The sequence below is a fragment of the Cyclopterus lumpus genome, chromosome 2 (assembly GCF_009769545.1).
Source record: "Cyclopterus lumpus isolate fCycLum1 chromosome 2, fCycLum1.pri, whole genome shotgun sequence".
Taxonomy (NCBI): domain Eukaryota; kingdom Metazoa; phylum Chordata; class Actinopteri; order Perciformes; family Cyclopteridae; genus Cyclopterus; species Cyclopterus lumpus.
In genome coordinates this window covers 1701115-1713855 of record NC_046967.1, presented here as the reverse complement: position 1 = coordinate 1713855, position 12741 = coordinate 1701115, and the positions used below count along the sequence as shown (strand labels likewise).

General features: G+C 48.1%; 1 protein-coding gene across 1 annotated transcript; it reads right to left on the bottom strand.

Moving 5' to 3' along the window:
• Window positions 1–4280: 4280 nt before the first annotated feature.
• Window positions 4281–12368, bottom strand: dusp27 (dual specificity phosphatase 27). The gene is made up of 5 exons (XM_034547839.1): window positions 9328–12368; window positions 8960–9078; window positions 8231–8462; window positions 7880–8097; window positions 4281–7320 (listed from the first exon to the last, which is right to left on the bottom strand). The coding sequence occupies exons 1-5, from the start codon at window positions 9456–9458 to the stop codon at window positions 4610–4612; spliced, it is 3411 nt and encodes a 1136-aa protein (XP_034403730.1). The 5' UTR covers window positions 9459–12368; the 3' UTR covers window positions 4281–4609.
• Window positions 12369–12741: the final 373 nt, after the last annotated feature.

The following is a 12741-nucleotide window of genomic DNA, read 5'->3' as shown; positions in this document are numbered from 1 at the left end:
TTCCGCCTCCATGTTTGCCTTTTTTTCTTCTTCTTCTTCTTCTTCTTCTTCTTCTTCTTCTTCTTCTTCTTCTTCTTCTTCAATCTTCTCCTCTTCTTTCAATTCTACCTGCTTTTCCATTTCATCCTCTTTCTCCTCCTCCTCCTCTTCCTCTCTGCTGTCATCTTCATCTTTCCAGTCTTGAACATGCTCCTCTCCTCCTTCCTTCCCCACCTTCTCTTCTTCTTCTTCCTCCATCGTCATTGTCTTTTCTTCTTCTTCTTCTTCATCTCCTTCACTCTTCTCCTCCTTCTCTTCCTTCACTCGTACATGCTTTTCCATTTCATCCTCTTTCTCCACTTCCTCCTCCTCCCCCTCCTCCTCTTTCTCCTCTTCCTCCTCTTCCTCTCTGCTGTCATCTTCATCTTTCAAGTATTGAAGCTGCTGCTCTCCTCCTTCCTTTCCCACCTTCTCGTCCTCTTCTTCGTCCATCGTCATTGTAATTTTTTCTTGTTCTTCTTGTTCTACCTTTTTGTTAGCAGCTCCTCGAGCGTCCTCCTCCTCACCTGGTGCAGAGGTCCCGTCGGAGTGGTCCTCTGGTTGGTCCTCCTCACCTGGTGCAGAGGTCCCGTCGGAGTGGTCCTCTGGTTGGTCCTCCTCACCTGGTGCAGAGGTCCCGTCGGAGTGGTCCTCTGGTTGGTCCTCCTCTCCTGGTGCAGAGGTCCCGTCGGAGTGGTCCTCTGGTTGGTCCTCCTCACCTGGTGCAGAGGTCCCGTCGGAGTGGTCCTCTGGTTGGTCCTCCTCACCTGGTGCAGAGGTCCCGTCGGAGTGGTCCTCTGGTTGGTCCTCCTCTCCTGGTGCAGAGCTCCCTTCGGAGTGGTCCTCTGGTTGGTCCTCCTCACCTGGTGCAGAGGTCCCGTCGGAGTGGTCCTCTGGTGGGACCTCCTCCTCTCCTGGTGCAGAGGTCCCGTCGGAGTGGTCCTCCGGTGGGACCTCCTCCTCACCTGGTGCAGAGGTCACGTCGGAGTGGTCCTCTGGTGGGACCTCCTCACCTAGTGCAGAGGTACAGTCGGAGTGGTCCTCTGGTGGGACGTCCTCCTCACCTGGAGCAGAGGTCCCGTCGGAGTGGTCCTCTGGTGGGACCTCCTCACCTAGTGCAGAGGTACAGTCGGAGTGGTCCTCTGGTGGGACGTCCTCACCTAGTGCAGAGGTACAGTCGGAGTGGTCCTCTGGTGGGACCTCCTCCTCACCTGGTGCAGAGGTCCCATCGAAGTGGTCCTCTGGTGGGACCTCCTCCTCACCTGGTGCAGAGGTCCCGTCGGAGTGGTCCTCCGGTGGGACCTCCTCCTCCCCTGGAGCAGAGGTCCCGTCGGAGTGGTCCTCTGGTTGGTCCTCCTCTCCTGGTGCAGAGCTCCCGTCGGAGTGGTCCTCTGGTTGGTTCTCCTCTCCTGGAGCAGAGGTCCCGTCGGAGTGGTCCTCTGGTGGGACCTCCTCCTCCCCTGGAGCAGAGTTCCCGTCGAAGTGGTCCTCTGGTGGGACGTCCTCCTCTCCTGGTGCAGAGCTCCCTTCGGAGTGGTCCTCTGGTTGGTCCTCCTCTCCTGGTGCAGAGCTCCCGTCGGAGTGGTCCTCTGGTTGATCCTCCTCTCCTGGTGCAGAGCTCCCGTCGGAGTGGTCCTCTGGTTGGTCCTCCTCTCCTGGTGCAGAGCTCCCGTCGGAGTGGTCCTCTGGTTGGTCCTCCTCTCCTGGTGCAGAGCTCCCGTCGGAGTGGTCCTCTGATTGGTCCTCCTCTCCTGGTGCAGAGGTCCCGTCGGAGTGGTCCTCTGGTTGGTCCTCCTCACCTGGTGCAGAGGTCCCGTCGGAGTGGTCCTCTGGTTGGTCCTCCTCTCCTGGTGCAGAGCTCCCGTCGGAGTGGTCCTCTGGTTGGTCCTCCTCTCCTGGTGCAGAGCTCCCGTCGGAGTGGTCCTCTGGTTGGTCCTCCTCTCCTGGTGCAGAGCTCCCGTCGGAGTGGTCCTCTGGTTGGTCCTCCTCTCCTGGTGCAGAGGTCCCGTCGGAGTGGTCCTCTGGTTGGTCCTCCTCACCTGGTGCAGAGGTCCCGTCGGAGTGGTCCTCTGGTTGGTCCTCCTCTCCTGGTGCAGAGCTCCCGTCGGAGTGGTCCTCTGGTTGGTCCTCCTCTCCTGGTGCAGAGCTCCCGTCGGAGTGGTCCTCTGGTTGGTCCTCCTCTCCTGGTGCAGAGCTCCCGTCGGAGTGGTCCTCTGGTTGGTCCTCCTCTCCTGGTGCAGAGGTCCTGTCGGAGTGGTCCTCTGGTGGGACCTCCTCCAGAGACAGGATATCTCCAAACAGCCCGACGGCCTGCATGACCCGAGCCACCAGGGAGTTCTCCTCCAGGTCCAGATGTTCCAGCAGGTCTTCGGGCGTCCACCAGCTCGCCATGATGCAGGAGACCAGAGACGAGGAGGTCCGACGCTGGAGGAGTCGACCTGCGTTTGTTTTCTACGAAGGGGCGAATTCATGCCGATTGGTTTTCAGCCTAATACTTTAATCTTTTAATCTCTTTTACTTAACTTTTATAACTATGAGGCACTTTGAGGAGCAAACTTCTCTGCATTCTGCAAGCAAAAACTTTTTTATATTGCACTACATTTTGCAGATTCTCATAAATAATACAAACTATTTTGGCTACAAGATAAAAAAAAATTATGTTTTACTATATTAAAATTAAAATAGCAATGCTCATTTAATTAAACTAGTTCATAACACATTTGAAAGTCTTATTTTTCTTTTTTCTTTATATTTCTTCAGATTCTCATAAATAATACAAACTATAAATAAACTAATTATTTATCATCAATCAAATGCCATTAGAATGAGCTCCACTTTTACCAGCTGTGCATAACTAAAGCATCATTATTATCTAATAATATAATATTATGGAACTTGAAGTATATTTATTTATTGGTATTAATTCTTTTACTTCAGTAAAATATCTATACTTCTGCTCAGTACTCGTACGCTGCTTTTATTTTGGAAAATATCAATGTTTGTTTAATTAAACTAGTTTATAATACATTTGAAAGTGTTTTCTTTTCTTTTTTAATTAATATTTCTTAATAATCTTGCATGCACATGTACACACAGTGTATACACATATATACTGTCTGTACAATATTTCATAAATGTGTCATAATATATAATAATATCTTCTCTCAGCTCAACATTCCCACAGTTGATCCCTCAGTGGAATGAAAAGCTGCTCAATAAGTCTTACATGAATTCATTGTGTCGCATTCACTGCCCTCAGGGGAAAAAAAGTGTTATTGTTTTGTTCATTGTGTCGCGTTCACTGTCCTCAGGAAAACAAAGTGTTGTTGTTTTGGAGAGAAATACAACACAAAGATGAGGAAAAGCTAATAAAATACAAACGTTTTATGATTTATTCTGAATGAGCCAAAAGACAATAGTTGATATTATTATTATAACTGAAGCCTTTCCCTCAGTGTCCCATAGATGGTGCTATAACTTTGATTTAAAAATGACTCATCCAAGAATATAAATATACTTCTTTCATAATTATCCAACCCAGTAATTTCTTTCTGCTTTTGGTTTGTTATACAAGAAAGAAATGACACAGATAAAAAGATATTATATAAAAGCAGGAATAACAGGCTCATTGTATGGAGATATAATCCTGAATGTAATATGTTATATAGCCTTTTAAAGTAGCTATTTTACTTTGGGAGCTTTATCGGACATGTTTTTTAAAGTATTTATAATAATAAGATGATGGGCGACTGTGGGTCAGTGGTTAGTAGGTCTGTCTTTCAATCAGGGTGTTGGTGGTTCAATCCCCGCCCTAGTCGATGTGTCGTTAAGCAAGACACTTAACCCTGAATTGTTCCCTGTAGCTGTTCTACAGTGTATGAATGTAACATGATTGTAAGTCGCTTTGGATAACAGCGTCAGCTAAATGACATGTAATGTAATAATGAGAATTATTAATTAAAAGAAAAACAATAATAATATAAAACATATTATTACAATACTACTAATACAACCTATTAATATGCAATAATTTATAAAAACAATAATACTAATTATCATTATCATAACAATTAAACAACAACAACAATTAAAATAAATTATGATTATTATAATAATAATGTTTAATCAGTTTAGTTTGGTCCATTTAATCCTATAATTAGATATTGAAATAATAATTAAATAAGCGAGTCGAAATTTTTCAGAACATTTATTGTAATAATAAAATAATGAAACAAATGATTCCTTGTTTCAGGAGTTTCACATAATCTTTTATGAAAATATCTATTAAATGTGTTTTACATTCAGCGGTGGTGCAACAAAAATCTTAATTAACAATAACATTAACATTAACTAATAACCAATTAATAAAATGAACTATTTAGACTCTAAATACGCTTTGATGCATGACAAGAAGGACAAAGTTTCCCTGACTGATATTAATTTTCACAGGTTTTCTTTTATCTAAATACAGAAATCCACAAAAACAGATATTATTATTGAACAATAATCACAACACGTTTCCAATAGATCTTTAGATATTATTTACTTTCTTGGGAAAGTAATTCCTCAGATTTAAAGTCTTTGACGTCTTCTACGAGTCCCTCCTGCTCTGCGACTTGGCTTCCTGCTGCGCCCGCCAAGCCGCCAGGACATCGTCGTCTTCGGCCTCGGCCGCGGCCCTGGCTCTGGCCCGCTGCCTGGTTTGGGCGATGAAGGTGGCGATGTCATCCTGCTCCTCCTCCTCATCCGTCTTGCCTGCTCCCTCCCTCCTGCTCCTACTCCCTTCCGTCACGCTGCCTTCGTACTGCGAACGATGGGCGAACTTCCTCTTGGCGGCGAGGTCGTGGAAGCTCTCCGCGGCCTCGTCGCTCTCTCCGTAGGCGGCGTGCGACCGCCTGTAGCCGAGGGGCGCCGCGAACCCGTTAGGCGGACGCTCGTGTAGCCGCGACCTGTATCCGGAGGAGACGCCGAGAGTTTCCTCGTCCTCTTCGAGCGCGTAGGACGCCCTGCGGCTGGAGAAGTCGAATTCGGACGCGGAGGCGTCGAGGTCGTCGTAGGGATCCTCCGGCGGGCCGGCGTCGGCCGCGGAGGCCGGTTTCTTGGGAGGAGGCCGGACGCTCGTCAGCCAGTCGTCGACGCTGGTGTTCTTGTCTTTCTCCAGCGCCGGGTTGAGGTTCAGACACCCCGAGAGCCCGAATGTCCTCACGGGTTTCTCCTTCTTCTTTGCTTCCGCCAGAAAATCCTCCTCTTTCTTCTTTCTCTCCTCCTCCTCCTCCTCGTCTTCGTCCTCCTTCGGCTTCTTCTTCTTGTACATCGTGCTGCGCTTGTTGTCCTCCAGGATCTTCTTCTTCTCGTAGGCGGCCATTTTGTCCCTCATCTCGGACTTCATCTCCTTGTCCATGGCGTCCAGTTTGCCCATGTCGACCTGGTCCTGGAAGAGGCTGAACAGAGGGACGCTGGTGGTGGTGATCTTGTTCCTCTTGGATCCCAGAGCCGAGCTTCTTCCGGTGAGACCGGAAACGCTGCTCGAGCCGCCGCCGCTGGAGAGGACCGACGCCGGCCCGCCTCGACCCCGCGACAGCGCGCTGGAATAGGAAGCGCCGCTCAGCAGGGAGGCTCTGTCGTCGTCCACGCCGCGGCCCGACAGCAGGCTGCTCGCCCCGCCGCCGAAGCGCAGCTCCGATCCGGCGAGCGACGGAGGAGGCAGGCTCATCTCGGTCTGCTTCTGCTTGATCGTTTCAGAGACCACGTTGGCGATCCAGTTTTGGATGCTGGCCAGATCGACCATGGGTTCTCCTCCGGGGCCCTGGACCGTCGGAACCGGGAGGATGGGAGGAACCGGCGCGAAGGGATTCGCGGATCTCGTACCGCGAGACTGCGAAACCGAGGATAAGACGGAGGACCTGCCGCTGAGCATGGACGCGGTGTCGTCGTTGGCGACGCTCGGCGGGCCCGTGACCCCGGCTCCGGCCCAGAAGGCGGAGAGGGGTACCGTGCCGCCGCTGACGCAGCTCTCGCTCTCCCAGCCACACATGGACTGACTCTCCTCCAGCGTCTTCTTCGAGCGCTCCAGGATCTCCTCGCGTCTCTGCCGCCGCTTCACCGTCGCAGAGTCCTCGCCGCGACTCATCTCCACGATCTCCTCCTTGTTCTCCTCCCCGAGGCGCCTCTGCTGCCTCAGCTTCCACGTCTGGTACGCCGTCAGGTTGACGTCTTGGTAGGACGGCATCTTGGCTTCTACCCCACCGTCGCCTCGCTCTCCGTCTGCGGCAGAACCTTTCTCTCCGTCCTCTCGGTCCTTCTTGTTCCAGCCGAACTGGATCCTCTTGACGCGCCAGCGCTCCAACGGCGTCATCTTCTCCTTGTTGTTCTGGCAAAAGTTGTACATGGAGCCGGTGTCCGAGAGGAGGCTCTCCACCTCAGCGTCAATCTTCTTCCTCCCTCCTTCCGTGTCGGCGCTCTCGCTGCCGTCCTCGTCTTCCTTCTTGCGGTAGCGAGCGGCGGCTTGTTCCTCTATTTCCTTCAGCCGCCGTTTCCACAGGTCGGAGTAACTCATGGAGCTGGAGGTGGACATGGCGTCCGAGTCCGGACGTCTGCCGCGGCGCCTCAGCCGCTCTTTCACGGCGCGTACGTCCTCGCTGGTGACGCTCTCCGAATCCGGAGACGTCTCCTTCGGTCGTCCCTCGCCGACGGATTCCGCGTCCTCGCCGTCGCTGTTCAGCTGCGCCTCCCACCAGTCGTCGTTCTGGTACTTCTCGTTCCTCCTCTGCCACTCACGGATCATGCTGTCCAGGCCGTCCTCCTCCTCGTCGCCGCCTTCTCCGCCCTCCGTCTCCGGCAGGATGACCTCTCGTTGAATCGGCCCCTGGTCGTCTGGCGGCGCGGTCGGTCCGCTCCTGAACGCGGCGGCGGCTGCAGAGGAGGCAACGCTGCTCATCACACTCTGTCCGTCCTCCTCCTCTTCCATCAGGATGGAGTGTGCCTTCACCCCGATCATACTCTGCTTTTCCTCTTCGTCCGTACCCTCGTCCTCCTGTTCCTCGCCAAAGATGCGAGCGCGGGCGCGTGCGTCGACGACGGAGCACTGGCTGAGCGTCTCGTCGTCGTCGTCGCGCTCCTCCATCAGGTTCTCGTTGAGCGCCCGCAGCTGCTTCAGGAAGCCCTCGTTGGGGTTGATGGCGCGCTTCTTCCTCATGGAGGTCAGCGCCTCCATGACGGTCATGTGCTGGAAGATCATCAGGTAGGATGCCACCAGGACGGCGGAGCGGCTGACGCCCATCACGGACACCACCAGGACCTTTCCTGCACGAGAACAAGACGGATGTTCAGAACCAATAAGAGCTTCCTCAACAAATAATAGAGACTTCTTTATGGTTTATTTATAAATAAATTAATGCTATTTATGGAATAAAAGCCCTTCGGCGTCTGAGAGTGAATTCACTCCTAAAGGCGACGCTTTGTAAATCAGTCGCGGTTTCGCCGGTCAACGCCGCGATTGTTCTCCGTCCCAGAAAACATCTTCTCGGAAAACACTCGACTACGTCACCGCGAGATGTTTGTGTCCGTATCCGCGGAAACTAATGAGTTGCGCATCAAAACCCCCAAAAATAAATTATGTAAAAGGAACCTTCACAACCTTTGTTTTTCTAACGTGAAGTCGGAGACGATGACCTTTTGAGTTCACAATAGAGATGAATAATATTCATCTATTCAGATCCTCTGCTGTTATTATTTAATATGTAGGTGGAAGTGCATACTAACAGCTAAGTGCATTATCCAGCTAAGTGGATGCAGATGAACACAAACTTCATCATCATCATCGTCATCGTCGTCATCAGGAAGAGGAAGAAGCCTCTCTCACCCTTGTGTGTCAGCAGAGCGTCGTCCAAGAACTCGGCGGTGGGCCGGAAGTGCGGCGAGATGTCGGCGTCGGGGAAGTCGTCCACTTCGATGCCCACGTACTGGAGCTTCATGCCGGCGTAGAAGGACTCGCCCGTGTACACCCCCGTGCCGTGGGCCGCGTTGAGGACGTGGGTGATGCCCATCCGCTTCAAGCGAGCCTTGTTCACCGCCACCGATCTGAAACCGGGGAAAAATGTTACGGAACCACGAGGAGGAGGAATCAGACACGTGCACCCAGCATGCATTGCAGCTTTCAACCCCCAACACGTGGTCTTTCATCAGCTTCATCATTAGCCTTCGCTGGACTCACTTCTCGGCGATGAAGATGCCGGGCCAGACCTCGTCCACGGGGTTGAGGGGGGCCTCCAGGCGGTCCTGCACCATGGCCCTCTGGATGTCCAGCACACAGGGGGTGTTGTAGGGGCTGCGGTCGTCTATCATGTCCTTGACGCGGTTATAGAGGTCCTCCACCATCAGCTGCTCGGCCGTCTCCAGCATGGACTCGGGGACGGACTCGGCCTGCGCGCTGCGCGGCGGCATCTCTGAGGACAGACGTGAACCCAATGTGTTGACCTTTGACCTTTGACGCAGGAGATTTCTACCATACTTTTCTGTTATAAAACCAACCTATTTCCCTAAATTTAACATTGAGTATGTTAGTCAGAGCAAATATATCGATTGTATTACGACTTCGTGGACATAGACTTCTTTCCCAGATAAAAAGATGCGAGTTATGATGGAATCTTCCGAGGCCTGCGTATTAAAACACACTCTGCGTTAACGCCTGCTCCCCGGCAGATGAAACATGCATCGTCCATTAAAGCTCCGCGGCGTGTCCCCCGAGCTAATGTCCTCAATCAGAGCGCCTCGTCTCCTCCGGCCGCTAACGAGGCCGAGGGGCGGCTGTAACCTAAGAGCGCTCGACCGAATTAAACGTGTCGGATGTGGACTCTGAAATCACAGATTATTCTGTTGAGGACGACCTGACGACTTTATGTCGCAACCGTGGTCTTTAACTTAACCGTGGTCTCTTCCTCACCCTCGCTGATGATCTTCTTGGCGGCGACGGCGGACGAGAGGTGGATGGGCTCCATGAAGATGCTGGCGGCGTCCGAGCCGGAGATCGCGGAGAACCTGGACTCTGAAGCCATCGAGAAACTGAAGAAGAAGGACCCAAACTATTCCTCAGCACAAATCAAATTAAAACCTTTATGCATATGTCATGCTTTAAACTTAAAGCGCTTATCCGGGGAAACAAAAAAGGAGTTAGTTTGAAATGTTATTTACTTTACTGGGATTGTAGACTAAAAGTTAGTGAATATTGGAATGAAAGGAGCAGCTCCTCGTGTTCCTCTTGGTTCTCTTAAATCCTGAGGAGTCAGACCTTCAGGTGGTCTCCTCTCCTACCTGGGCGACGGGCAGCGGAGGTAATGAGACTGGATTCCTCGGACCCTCCTCTGGTCCTCCTCCTGCTCCTGCTGCTCCTCGCCAGGAACCGTCTGGTCCTGGTTATCTCCGCTCTCATTGGTCGAGGCCATCGCAGCCAGGATTCCTCCTGCTATTGATAACAAAAATTAAAACACGTGTCATGTTGTTTGTTTGTTTTTATGCATCAATAAGAGGACGTTTATATATATATTCGTACCACGGTGAAGCTGTCAAAACATTTGAATCATATTTAAAGATGTCCGACATAGAGTGAAAGATAAACCAGAGAATGAGTGACCTAATGTGCAAACAATAGACGTGAATCATACTCAGAGAAGTGAGGGAGGATGTCAGATGTAGAAAAAGAAAATAACATCTTTATGAATCAAATGATTGTGGATGACGAACAGTTCTCCTTTTTTAAAAAGATTATATAACTGAGGTTTAACACGTTGAGCCAGGCTAGCAGTTCCCCCCTGTTTCCAGTCTTTATGCTAAGCTAAGCTAACTGGCAAACTCTCAGCCACGGGAAGCGAATGAGTTCATTTCAACCAAAATGTTATGTAAAGAAAGAATTATTTCGAAATAAATCAGGTAAAAATACATTTGTATATATTTACTAGTAAAGGTACTAAAAGCACACTGTAGAAACTTTTTTTTAAATAATTAAACCATCATACTTTTCTTTGCATGCAGACGTTCGTCTGAATTCTATTAAAATGGTATTACAAACTAAACTTAATATCCAGTAGAAGCTTGTTTCGAGGTTAAATGAATACTATTATATTATAACATAACATAACATTATACACTCTGTATATGTTGGGAGTAAACATCTTGGAGCTCCATTAAAAGCCAATAAAATGACATTATTGGATCAATCTTCAGATCTTCTTCCTCCTAAATATCTTACTTTCGGATTCATATAAATTCATGTTTATAAAAATGATTCAAAGGTGTTTAAAAGAACATTTCATATCCGTTTCCCTCACGGTGACATTTTGTTTCGGAGTTAATATGAAACAATTTCACACAAACACAAGTTTGGTCTTTTTATTCTTGTTTGTGTTCTCTATAATATGTTTAATTCATCTTAGATATGATTCCTGTGTGTGCGTGTACTTGTTTTTAAAGCAGCCTCTAACGTGTGTGGGAAGATCTATTTTTATCTGAGCGACAGCTGCCCGAGAGCCTCGAGGCCTCCGGGAGGAAAACACTTTATAAACTTTAAAACAAGGAGAACCAGAAGACACAGAACCGAGGGAGGACGACTTTAAACGAAACACCAGCATTCTGAGAGTGTGCGTGTCTCTGTGTGTGTGTGTGTGTGTGTGTGTGTGTGTGTGTGCGTGCGTGTGTGTGTGTTCTTACCTCGGGGGTCTAAAGCAGCTTGTGTGAAGCCGACGGCGTCCAGACTGACACTAAAGTTAGAGAGAGTCCGCCCCCCCAGACCCCCCCAACAGGCCTGCAGAGCCCCGACACCCGACACCAGTCACAGTACATGTATGAGAGTACTGCTCAGAGTACTTCTGATACTACTTCATTTAAATCTGTTTTACTTTGTCTTATGTTGTTATTCTTCAGTCCTTCCTTATTTCCTTTTATCCGTCCTCCAATGTGTCCTACTTCTGTATTTCCTTCCTTCTTCCTCCATTCAATGTCTCCTTCCTTCCTTATGTCCTTTTTCTTTTATCAGTCTTCCAATGTGTCCTACTTCCTTTTCCCTTCACTTTCTTACTTTTATATCCTTCCTTCTTCCTCCATTTAATGTGTCCTTCCTTATTTCCTTTTTCTTCTCTCCATCTGGCCATCCGTCCTTCCTTACTTCCTAACTTCCTTATCCTCGTTTCAATCCAATTGGTTTTCCTTTCCCCCCATTTCATACATTACTGTGTTCCATTATTTATGTTCCCTTTTACTACTTTTGTTGTTATCCTTTTGTCCCTCCTTTCCTTTTACTTCTCCTCATCTGTACTTCCTTCCTTCCTTCCTTCCTTCCCCTATTTCCTCCATTGTTTTATTCCATGATTTATCCCTAAAGTACATTCTATTCCTTCTACTCTCTTCTACTATCTGTCCTCTTGTTTATTAAAGTTATACATTTCCTGATTGTCGATCAAGAGTTCATCATTGTTATGATTGTCTCCATTACATTATTATTATTATTATTATTATTATTATTATTCAAAGTGCACTTTCTTCTGTAAGGTTTCTGCTCTCTGTGTTGATGTTGAACTCCTGAGTTTTATCTCAAGTCAGCTGACGATCGACTCTATTTATAACGTCAGAATGCAGCTAATTCAAGTCACAGGACCACGTGTGTGTGTGTGTGTGTGTGTGTGTGTGTGTGTGTTATAAATGATGAACCGTGCACACACACTGCCTTTTCACATTGTATTGCAAAGTGGTTTGAGTGGTTTTGTCACAATAAAAGGTGAAAAAGTGACCAACACTGAGCAGGTTTGTACACAGCAGCACACATATTTAAATATATATATATATATATATATATATATATATATATTTATTTATTTATTAAGAGTCGTTCACCATGTTCCTCACAAGAAAACATGTCCATGTGTGTGGAAACAAACAGCTCTGTGAATGACAAAAGCCACAAGAATAAAAAAAACAGCACGACGTCTTAAACCAGAAACACGATAACGAGGGTTGAAGCTCCTTTCAGGACCAGCGGGTCCCTAACAGTCCATAATGGTTAATATTGGTCCATAATATTTAATATTAGTCCACAATAGTTAATATTAGCCCCAAATAGTCCACAATAGTTAATAATGGTCCATAATAGTTAATATTAGTCCATAATAGTCAATATTAGTCCCAGATGGTCCATAATAGTTAAAAATGGTCCATAATAGTTAATATTAGTCCATAATAGTTAATATTAATCCCAGATGGTCCATAATTCAATTCAATTCAGTTTATTTTATAGCCCAATATCACAAATCACAAACTCCCCTCAGAGGGCTTTACAATCTGTACACATACGACATCCCTGACCTTTGACCTCATATCAGATCAGGAAAAACTCCCCAAAAATAACCTTTCACATGGAAAAAAGTGAAGAAACCTTCAGGAGAGCAACAGAGGAGGATCCCTCTCCCTGGATGGACAGATGAATAGATGTCATGTGACCAGATGAACAGAGTTACAAAGTTACATAAACACATTACATGAATATGACAATGTATGAATGGAACTCCAATCCATGAAACAGAAGGAGGTAGAGAGGAGGGGGCGGGGCATCAGCAGGGCCAATGGGAGGCCGGCTCACCAGGCTTCAGACACCTCCAGGTCCAATGGACCCTATGAAACGTGAAGTCACAACGACTCCGGGGAGGAAGCAGAGTTAATAAGGTGCAATGGAGAGATGTA